The sequence below is a fragment of the Fomitiporia mediterranea genome (assembly GCF_000271605.1).
Source record: "Fomitiporia mediterranea MF3/22 unplaced genomic scaffold FOMMEscaffold_7, whole genome shotgun sequence".
Lineage (NCBI taxonomy): Eukaryota > Fungi > Basidiomycota > Agaricomycetes > Hymenochaetales > Hymenochaetaceae > Fomitiporia > Fomitiporia mediterranea.
Genome location: NW_006760392.1, coordinates 1,349,582 through 1,361,511, shown reverse-complemented (window position 1 = coordinate 1,361,511; position 11,930 = coordinate 1,349,582). Strand labels below are relative to the sequence as shown.

Below are 11,930 nucleotides of genomic sequence, written 5' to 3'. Positions count from 1 at the left end.
TCTTATGACTCTGTCTGACTCAACCTGTACTTCCTGTACACTAGTTTGTAATACACTTTCTCATAAGGTAGAGTATTATGACTTCTAATGACTCCTTATGACTTCTGTAATATAAAAGGCTGTGCTTCTGTACTGCCCCTAGAACTTACAACCAAAGTTCTAGACTGTCTTGTGTACACCCTAGAACTAACAACTAATGTTCTAGATCTTTCCCTAAGTCTTCTTTAATAGACTTAGTTTAGGAGACAATTATCCTTATTAACTTCTAGCCTTATCTTTATGCTTCTGTATTCAATCATAGAACTTACAACTAAAGTTCTAGATTGCCTCATGTATTCCTCATGTTGTCCTTATGTAGTCCTCATGTTTATGACCTTATTACTTTCCCATCTATATGAGCAAAGTGTATAAAGGAGACTACTTTCCTGTAGTCTCTCCTCAGAGCTCTCAGTTCCTTTTCCTTTACTAGTACTAGTCCTCCTCAAGTATAGAGCTTCAGAGTATTGGCTCTAGCTCTTTCCTAGCTTTAATAGTCCTTTGTCTTTGTACAAAGCATTCCTAGCTAACTATGTAGTAAGTATAATATTTTCCTTTTATTTCTTCAGGTTTTCTCCTAGTCTTTTCCTTTATACTTCTTACTCTAGACACTATACTCTTTCCAGATCCTCTCTCTATACAAGCATTCTAAATGACTTGTCTTTGGTTAAGGTTATTAAGTAATACTGTGTTAGAGTATGTGTTTAACCTTAGAGAGATAAAGACCTTGTCCTCAGGTTTTGTTACCTTTTCCTAACTGACTTAGTACTTACTCCTTCCTGTCCCCTCTCTCTGCTAATAGATTGATCACCTATTAGTAATGATTAGAGGTTAATAATGCTGAGCTGGAGTTCTTACTAAGTAGGACAACAAAGGTAGCCTAGTTGATCTGGCCAATCTCTAGACTTGTGACTAATAGGGTTTTGTATATAAACTACTTAGTCTCAAGTCTTGAGTTAAGCTTTTCCAAACTTAGTTACTGTATTTTACAATTCCTAACACTATTCAGACTAGTCTGACTATTAATGATTAATGAACATTTAGAGATAGAGTTTGATCTCCTAATTGACTCACTCAGTTTGACTATTAGTCTGTAAGTAATATGTAGTAGAAGGGTTCTCTTAAATTCTGAGAAGTGTGTACAAGTCCTGTATGAATTTTGACTCAAATTACAGTCTACAATTGTAAATAAGCTTCTAAGAGAGTCTATACAACTGGAAAACATAATCCTAATAGATGTACACTATACCTTCAGAAGTGAGTTCTATTCAGGTCAGAACTGTATAGACTTACTTAGAGAATTAGTTAACAATTATATAGATAGTGTTGTAACCCTAAGACTTAGGTAGCTTACTAATCAGGTCTACTAAGACTTCTTCCTAAGAGTGATCTAAGATCTGATACAGATGTAGAGGAGTCTAAACCCTTATCTAGTAGGTCTTAGTCTGTTAGTATGTATTATAACTAGTTATATACTTTAGGATTTCCCTCTACATTTCTAACTACTAGTAGTTCTGAGTAATGAGTTCCTGCATTTTGTGTTAGCCTAAATGCCCTATAGTCAGATTGTTGTAATAAGTTTAGATAATGTCCTTCTACAGTTTTCAATCCTTTGAAACATACAGTTGGCCTTTCTAGTAAACTTGTCTATCCTTATCCTCCTCCTAGTCCCTAGCCTGCTTCTCTAACTACTTTACTATAATCTAGTCCTGTGTGTGTCTTAGAGCTTACTATATGTAAGTGACAAAGTTAATATTCTTAGATTTGAGTCAGATCTCTTAGATTGTCTTAAACACAAAACAGGAATTGTTTAGGAGAACAAGATTTTTGTTATTATTCTCCCCCCTTTTATAACCTACTTGTTTTAAGAGTAAATCAGCTTTTGTCATTTGTGTTCTAAGTTTGTAAGTTAGTACAAAGTTATAGTCTTACAGTTCTAACATCTAGTAGACTTAGTAGTAGTTGAGCTTCTAAAGTACTTAGAAGTACTAGAGATTAAAGTAATTATTCTAAATCTTAAACTTTTGTATAGTACTAAGGAGATATTAACACTACTCCTCTAGGGAACAGACAATTGTAAGGAGTTCCTTATTATAGATAGGGTAGTTCTGTTCTGTTACAGAGAGGGATTCTAATTAGAATACTATTAGACACTACTTTCTGTTAATAAACTAGGACAGTACTACTCTATTTATAAAGTTGGAAGAGTTGGCTTTAACTCAGAACTTGTTCACAACTATCAGAACTACTAATACAGGCTTACTAGTAATAGCCTACTTGAGGGACTCAAACACAGACTACTACTAATCACCCTATTACTAAGGAATATCTTTACTAGTAAGATTGTAAAGGGGCTAGGTAATAGTACTAAAGTCTTGAATAAAGTATTAATAGTAGTTTGTAAACCTAAGGAATACTTAGACCTGTTTCAGGTTCTAAGGTTGTAGCCAGTTCTAAACTATAGTTACTTTTACTGGATCTATACAGATCTCTCCTCTACTAATTACAAAACCTAGATAATCTACTAACTCCTGTATAAAAGAACACTTTACTTCTTAGAGGAACAGTTTATTATCTTAGAGCTATTATAGAACTGCTTGGATTAGTTAGTAATAGTACTCAACTGTTTAGGTGAAAATTAGAATGTTGTCTAGATACACACTAACATACTCTGAGTTAATCAGATCTGTAAGAATGTGATTTATAAATGACTAGAATGTTGTGAGTAGGTTAGTTAGTCTAAAGAACATTATAGTTGGTTTGTACAATCTGTAATTAGTTTAGAATACAGTCTTCTACTCATCTCTGTCTTAGATCCAAATATTATTGTATTCTTATCAAATGTTTAACTTAGTGAAAACCCTGAATGTATATGTCTTATTAATGAGCTCCTGAATTAGAGGGAGTAAGTACTTGTTTTTAACAGTACCCTTATTAAGACAATAATAATTCTAAACTAGACAGAGCTTTCTATCTTTCTTTTTAATAAAGAAGAAAGGGGAGACTATAGAGGACTTTAAGGGTTGGATCCAGCTGTTCTAAAGATTTTCCTAAAGAAACTCATCAAGTACCTCCTACTTGTCTCTATTAAGTAGGTAGACCTTATAATCCTTAGGTTGGAAACCCTTAGTCAATTCAATTGTATAGTTCTAAGAGTAATGTTTAGGAAGCTGGTTGAATTCCTCTTTACTAAAGACTTTAGAGAACTCTCGAACAAAATCTGGTAGGCTGAGTCTATGTACATTCTAGAGTAGAGTTGTTCTAAGAGGGTTCTAGACTGGTTCTGTCTTAAACATTCTTCAGATCAACTCTATTCTGTCTTAACTAGAATATGTGTCCACATATTTATCCTAGTTGAAGAAGAACAACTAGTCACCTTCATTAGAACTGTTAGTAACATTAGAAGTGTCTGTATCTACTTAGGACAGTAGTACAAGATAGTTACAAGACTTGGGACACTGATTAAACACAAGTGTCTACTCTAACTAGTTAATAGTAGGGTTGTAAGCCTTAAGCTATTCAAATCTAATAAAAATGTCTGTCTTTCTAAGGTTAGTAACTCTAAACTCAATACTTTCCTTATAATCCTAAATAGTCATTCATAGTTGGACAAACTCAGTAATCTAACTATTCTGGTTCAGGGTTCTGTCTATATTGTATACTAGGATTGGAAGTAGAATGTATTAAGTAGGAAGATAATGTTCCTATACAAAGGCCTTATTAATGTACAAACTAGTGTATCTACTATCTACTAGAGTTATTGTTCAGATCTGGAGAGACCCTAAGAAGGGAGCCAAGAGGACAGAGACTTAGAGCTAGTGTTTAGAACATTCTCTAATAAATTACTACTTGTTCTGAAAGAAACATACAGTTTGTACAGTCTTGTTGTTTAAGAGAGTAAGTATATACACTAACATTTCCTTATTAACCTCTCTCTTTTGACAAGGACAGACCTATGTTCTCAACTGTGAACTTAGCTAAGACTATCCCTACTTAATACTACAGACAAACTACTGAGTAGTAAAACAGGACTGAGTAGTGTTCTGAATGTTCTGAGTTCTTAGAATACAAAAGTAGTAGGTTAGATTGTACAGATTTAGACTCAGATAAAGTGTAAAGAGAAGAATCAAAAGAATCAGAAGAAATAAGAGAACTATCTACTTTTGTTTTTGACTTTTTTCTTTTTAATAAATAATTTTGTTAATTTACTTTTTCTACTTTTTCTACTTTTCTTACTTTATTTACTTCTAATCCTACAGTGTCTATTAAATCCTAAGGTACATAGTTAGAGTCTGAGAGTTCTAAGGTGACTTCTAGATTTGTAGAAAAGGCTTCTTACTACAAATCCTGTTTGTTACTTGTTATTACTTTAATAACCTAATAAATATACTATTACTTTTACAGACAGTCCTTAATTTAGTACCCTGACTTTCTGTAAGCAAAGTATACTCATTACTTTTAGGCTTCTCTAATGTCTATTAGAATAGATTGATTACAAATTATAGACAGATTGATTCAAGGGCTCAGAACTGTTAGAGTCAGATACATGTGTGAGTGTTCTATACAGACTTGACACATTCAAGCTATGGCTTGGTTGAAGGAAATAGTGTATGTCTTTCAATCAGTGTAAGTAATCAGTTCTAGTATTATTCTAAGAATCTTATCAACCAGTTCTAGGTAAAGAGCTTTCTCAAACATTCTAATAAGAACATTATTAAACCTGAGTACAAATCCTACCTTTTAGACTAGGATATCAAACTCCTGAAAGAAGGTGTTAGTAGAATGTTTACCCTGTCACAGAGATATAAGCTTGTTCTACACATTACACTTCTTATTTAGATTAATAAAGGAAGTACAGAGCTGCCTTATAAATTCCAAGTATGACTTGTTGTTCTAAAGTCAGATTAGACTTCTAATCTAATGTCCTTCAATCCAGTTCTAGGCCCAGGTGGCTGTGTTGCCTTCCTTTATAAAGGAGAGGACAAATAGGACACAATTAAGATCTGAGAATAAATCTGTTAAAGTAGTAGTTACATATAGTTTGACTTAGTACTAGAAGTCCTTAAAGTACTACCTATTAAAGTCTAAAGGGTAGACTATATACACTTTCTTTCTAGAATAGGTTGTAACTTCTAGAACAATCAGAACAGGTTCTGAGAGGGCTAGGGGCACATAGTTAGTAAAGGCCTCTTAGATAAAGGTCTACACATATTAAGTTAGGTCTACTTGTAACTACTAATCTAGTAGAACAGTAGGGGTGACAGTCAGTATAAAGGGTCTATGTTTACACTATAAATGAATCAACACTAAACTAAAAAGAGTAATAAATAGAAGAAGGGTGATAAAAGTTTGAAAGGGTTTAGAAAGTCTAAATTTTTAAAATGTAAAAGGGTTAGAACAAAGAAAAGAGATTAACACAATAGTAAGTACTAATACCTAAAATGGAGAAGAGTCATAGAGTAGTAATAGGTAGTCTTGATCTGATGTTAGTAATAGTGTAGAGGGGACTCAAAGGCTTAGTAAGAGGACCCAGGCTACAACTATCTTACATAACAGAAGTATAGAACACAAGTACTAAAACATAGTCAGAACTTGTAGAACAGACAGAGAGAGAGAGTAAGACAAGAGTAGAGTATATAGAGTAAGTCTAAGAGTACAGGACTATCTAGAGTAGACAAGATCAAGACTATAGAACTAGTCTGATCTTATACACTTATATATACTAAACTACACAAGAGTACTCAGGGAATATGAGCTACTAAGAATGATGAGCTATAAAGAATGAAAGAAAGGAAGGTCAAAGATAAAGGTACAAAGAATGAAGGGATAGACAAAGGGTAAGAGACTATAGAATGAACAAAGAATGAAAGGGTGGTTAAAGGAATAGAATAATAAAGTAAGGAGGGGTAATAGTAAGAATCAGTCTGTATATAGTTTATAAACAGTACTTCTAAAGGACAGAAGTCCTGAGTTCTAGTACAGAAGGGTGTAGAACTCTCAGAACTGAAGGTGTGAGAGTAGAGAACTGTAACAGTATACTTGTATATTGTATTGTTAAGAATGACCTATAAGGTGTCTACTACAAATGTTCACCTTTCTAGTCTACCCACCTTGAGAGGTAGTCTGTATCTTTCAAGTGTCTTACAAATTAGTATGTCTTGTCTGAGTTATTACTTTTGTCTAACTAACTAGAGTTGTAGGCACTCTTAATAGACTAACTTATATAAGACAAGCTCTATAGTAGAAACTTGTGTAAAGTGAAGGATCTAGTAAGAACATTTCAGAGCAGAAACTTCTTGACCTTCTCTGTGAAGTAGTAATTAATTCCTACTCAAAGCTGTCTACCATTTGTAAGAAGTACAATAACATGAATAAGGCAATCAAGGCTTAGTAGTTAGCTTTTTCTAGTCATTGTCAGGTTGTAGAGGAAGAGGCAAGTGAGTAGGCAACCACAATCACTAAACTTATACAGAAGTCAAGATTACTTGAGGGAATTACTCTAAGTGTAAGTAATACAACATATAAAACCTGGATTTGTATTAATGACATTTTCAGCATTGTTTTACTCTGTCTGTGTTTATTATACAAAGAGTGACAGACATAGTTTAATATTATGTTGTGTATAGCTTTATAATTGTCCTCTCAGACTTCTTTGAGCCACACAACATTCTGATTCAGTTTGATAAGACAGTAACCTTAGTCAATTGGAACAAATTTCTGAGAGTACTGAATAATAATTACCTCTTTCATTTCTGTGTTAAGAAGACAGGAAGTAAAGGGTACAGAATTTGGCCCTATTACTCTGTTTTCTACTGTTTTACAGACACTAAGGGCAAGCATCTTGATAGTATCAAGACTAAGGTTTATCCAAATGTTAAGCTTGTTAAGAAGTTTATGAGTAATAATTTTGCCTACAATAATTGCTACAAGAACAGGTGATTTGTCAGGGAATCTTAAGTTGATTTCTTGTAATAGATTCTAGAGTTTTTCATCCCTACATTTATTTGGGAGTTTAACATTACTAAGAAGTTACTCATATTTGTAGATACAAGTCTTTGTAATGTACAGACACAGTATGACTATTATTACAAACTAGTAGAGACAGTCTGTAGTAGCTATAGTTATAATAACATAGTACTCTCTCAAGTATCTGTTAATTAACATACTACCTCCCAATTTGATATTAGTATAGCTTTCAAGGTCCAGAAGCAGGAGCTATAGAGTAAATTTATCCTTAGTAAGAGGTTGTCCTCAGGCTTAATACTAAAAGGTCCTGGCAGACAATAGAATGGCTGAGAGAAACACAAGACAGATACAGATAGAGTTAGCTTAGAAGATGTTCTACACACCAGACTCAGGACTAGTCCAGTTTCTTCCACCAGAACACTGTCTAATACTAGTTATAGTAGTAGTAGACACTATGAGTACAGTATAGACACTTTGTACTATACAGCCAAGTTGTACAGCTTGTCTAATCTACACTCATTTCTTCTGTCATCCTTGTATGACAAAGGTACTGAACTTACAGAGTCAACCCTACTGTCCCTACAAAACAGAGCCTCTACAACTGTTAAACTAGTAGTTAAGTTGTCTCAATTAGTAATACTGTTGTTAGAGAGCTTGGAAGAGAGAGTAGAGGCTCTTAAGCAAAATCTGGAGTATACTAAGAAGCATTGCCAGATATATTCTATTAAGTTCAATGTGCTCAGAATGTCATTACATACAATTCTTAATACTAGGCTAATGTGAGTAGTAGTGCTCAGAGACTTGTTCATACATTGAGTTGTGAATCAGCTTGTACACAAGAAGCACAAATACACTGACACAGTCTGTAAGGTACTAGCCAGTTCTACAATGTTGATCAAAGAGTCTGGCTTGAGTAGAGACAAAGACAAGCAAGACATCAACTATGACAAGGTGCTGAAAGAAATCAAGGAACAACTCTACTCAAGCAACAATTACTTTGAAACAGGGAAAACAACTATAGAGAAGAAAATTGATTCATTTGTTGAGGACATGACTATACCAGTTGTAGGGAAAGTAAACTCAGACTACTACATTCTGTTACAGTGATTAGATTCACTAAAACCCATACTAGCAGAATTAATGTGAGTTGGCTTACTACTGTTAGTTGTAAGTTGTATTTGCTCATTAGACAGACATTAGGCCCCTGAGAACATTCTCTCTGTCTTTATGTGCTCCTGTCTTTGTCAGAATTTGTGTATCAGTAAGAAACTATTGTTTGATATAGTAGTAGTGGCCTGCCTTTATGCTTCCCTTCTGCTTTGTTGCTGTAGGAATACATTATTCTATGTAGGAGCACCAACATACATTTATCCTCCCTTCTTGTGTATGTTTGTTGGAATTGGTGTACCAGAGTACTTATTTATAATTCCCTGTCATTTGAACTTTCTACTACACTACACTCAAGCAAAGTTGTAGTCATCTTAGCTTGTAGTATATACGAATGAATACAAGACAAAGGGGATTCTGTTTATCTTACTGCCTGACCAATTTAGCAAGAAAAATGCAATTTTTGGTTATAAGCTGTGCAAACTATGAGAGGCAGAATAGTACAAGTAGTGTGGGATCAGCTGGAACAGCAGAACAAACCTACTCATTTCGAGCCTTTAAGTTGATCCTACATCACAAAACTGAGTATATGTGTACCCTGTAAGCACAGTAATTTTTAGAGAGTGTAAAGAGAATTTTATGTAGAGTTTTACATGTGCTAGATTTTTTGCAATCTGACCCAAGCACAAGGACAAGTAGGTTTGTGTGAGTTCTATTTTCTCTAACTCAATACACTCTGAACCATTCTGAAATATTTTTACAGATTCTGAAGCACATTAAATAGAGGAAAATTTAGGTAGCTCATTCAATACAATTGACAGCCTATTTATTGAAAAAAATGCATTTCTGTTGCCTTTTTTTTTTTTTACATGCCACATGTCACAAATACACATGATTTTGGATTTTACCATTACTTTTGCAAATAGCTGTAATGTATGTAGGAGGCCTGGCCAATGGCTATTGTCAGGAAAAAGGTACCAGTCATTTTCAATCTTATCTGAGTATATAATATGTAAAATATCAATAATATGTAAAATGTTATATACTGCTTTCCCTCAGCTGAAAATGTTATTTAAGATACAATAAGGTTAAATAAGTCAGATTAATATTATGGAAAGTAATAAGAATTATATGTTATTATAATACAAGTGTAAGATAAATACATATTATGAAAATGTATAAGAGCTTATACTGCTTTCCCCAAACTGATAAGATACTATTTTTCTTGTCATTTTCTGTAAGTCAAATAACATGTTATATGATATTATAGGCTATTACAGCTTTATCCAATATTTTAATTCATTATAATAATAATAAAATATATTTAATCTAATTTATTATATTGGTTTTTGTAGCTAATACACGCAAAAACTACATATTAACAAAGAGAACAACTTATGCTCAAGACCACACCCCCTCATGCCTTTCTTCTACTGCTTTGCGAGATTGTCCCAGTATTTACATTCCTCCACAGAAAGCAAACGCTATTTATTCGAGATTGTCTTGGACAGGTCTGCTTGACGTTGACGCCGTGCGACAGGATCACCTTCTGCCATAACTACAGCCACTGCCTCGTTCTTTCGTAAACGACATTCGCGACACAAAGGAGGAATGCAGGAATGCATCGTGGGCCGATCGATGTCGTCTTTGTCACTACGCTTTGGTCTTCGCTCGTCCCTGCAAGTTGAATTGCGTATGAGTACGGTGAGTGTCGTGAGATTGTGCGGATTGCAGAGCTTGCGCTTGTGAGACAGGTTGGGAGGGCGACTTGCTACTGGGAGGGGATTGTTAGCATAAGTAGATACTTGAAGAGAAGAGATAGATGCACCGCGACGGTGTGCAGCAAGGAAGAGTGGTGCACCGGGGTTGAGGACTGCAGCGTTGAATGAGCTGATTTGAGCTGCAGGCGAAGCCGTATCCGTGCATGCACATTGCATGCTCTGACCACGTCTCAAAAAGGGAGGTGCAGTGAACTGAGTCGTTGCTGTGGATGATTGCAAAGGTGTACCTCTGGGACGTTCTGGCTCGAAGGGAGAGGGTGAAGTGGAAGGTGTGGACGGACTCGGCTCAGGAGGGGTGAGTGGTGGGCCACTGCTTTCGTGATTCGAAATGGTGTCATTGACAGCACTGGGGAATGTAAATGCACGTGGTGTGGGCCCATCGAGAGTGATGTCAAGCATGGAATGGTGGGTGGGGAAGGAAAGTGCGCGAAGGGTCGGAAAGAGGATTGTGCCTTGGGAGTGGTTGTACATGGACATCGTTGCGATCGTGTGTTCATTGATTGTTGCTTGCACTGCAGAGCGGGAAGAAGTACACGAATACATGTAATTATTGAAGAAGTCGGTCGGCATTGGTCAACAATGCGGCTGCGCGAATGCGAATGCAAAAAGGAAGGCGAACGTAAAAAAAGGACGACGACGAAGGAAAGGCAACACAAGCAGTGGAGTGAGGAGCAGGAGGGATGAAAGGAAGACAAAAGGTTAGGAGGAAAGGGGTGAGCAACTATTGTGCAGGTTATTATGAAGTGGATTGGATGCTTATATTTTGGGAGGGGACAGTATAGTCAGCTGGGTGGCATTGTTACAGGATCTGAGGGTCAGTGCAGGCATTGCAGCAACAGATTAGAGAGGCAAGCATAGAGCTGGAGTGTACTGGAGGACACGAGTGAGTCAACTAAACTGGAGAGAACAAAAGCAACAACATGGTGGCATGCCTAGGGCAGAGGGTTATAGGAGATGGTGAGGGTCAGAGGCAAGCAGTGACAAGTGTAAATGTGTCATAAATGTTTAAGTACAACATCACGAAAAAGTCGAATTGCAGAGATGATGATTTCGAAGCATTGCATTTGTAGAGGGTAAGGTAAAAGTGTAGTAACAATGTAGATATGAGCAGGGAGTGCAAGGCTCATAACCTGTTAGTGTGTTGAGGTCACAATGTTTCAATCAATAGGAAATATTCTTCTGTTAGTTTGCACACCACTCACAAGGATACTAAGAGTAAGTCACACTAGTAGGGGTTTAGTGGACTCTGCTCATAGTGTGTAAGTGTCAATACGAGTCGACTGTGTGTAAGTTCTTAATGAGCTTCATTGTCCTTAGATTGAAGTAATATATATGCTATCTAATATTGTATGTCTCAAATGTATGTCTCAGAAGACATGTCTCAGCAATAGTGTATATTTGCGAGACGTTTGTATGATTTGAGACATATGACACATTTATCCAAAATAAATGTTAACACTGTGCAAACTATGAGAGGCAGAATGGCACAAGTAGTGTGGGATCAGCTGGAACAGTAGAACAAACCTACTCATTTTGAGCCTTTAAGTTGATCCTACATCACAAAACTGAGTATATGTGTACCCTGTAAGCACAGTGATTTTTAGAGAGTGTAAAGAGAATTTTATGTAGAGTTTTACATGTGCTAGATTTTTTGCAATCTGACCCAAGCACAAGGACAAGTAGGTTTGTGTGAGTTCTATTTTCTCTAACTCAATACACTCTGAACCATTCTGAAATATTTTTACAGATTCTGAAGCACATTAAATAGAGGAAAATTTAGGTAGCTCATTCAATACAATTGACAGCCTATTTATTGAAAAAAATGCATTTCTGTCGTCCTTTTTTTTTTTTGCATGCCACATGTCACAAATACACGTGATTTTGGATTTTGCCATTACTTTTGCAAATAGCTGTAAATACATTTGTTGATGATTTCCCCCTCAGTGGTTATATGTATGACTATATACACTACAATCGTCATCTCAAACGCTTCAGTGTACTATACACTATAGTACAAATGATTAGATACACTCAATCATA

At 35.6% G+C, this 11,930-nt stretch overlaps 1 protein-coding gene across 1 annotated transcript; it reads right to left on the bottom strand.

Annotated features, from left to right (window-relative positions):
• Positions 1 to 9,593: 9,593 nt before the first annotated feature.
• Positions 9,594 to 10,367, bottom strand: FOMMEDRAFT_157217 (uncharacterized protein; the record flags this gene model as incomplete). Its single annotated transcript, XM_007267386.1, has 1 exon — positions 9,594 to 10,367. One exon carries the CDS (start codon positions 10,365 to 10,367, stop codon positions 9,594 to 9,596), a length of 774 nt encoding a protein of 257 aa, XP_007267448.1.
• Positions 10,368 to 11,930: the final 1,563 nt, after the last annotated feature.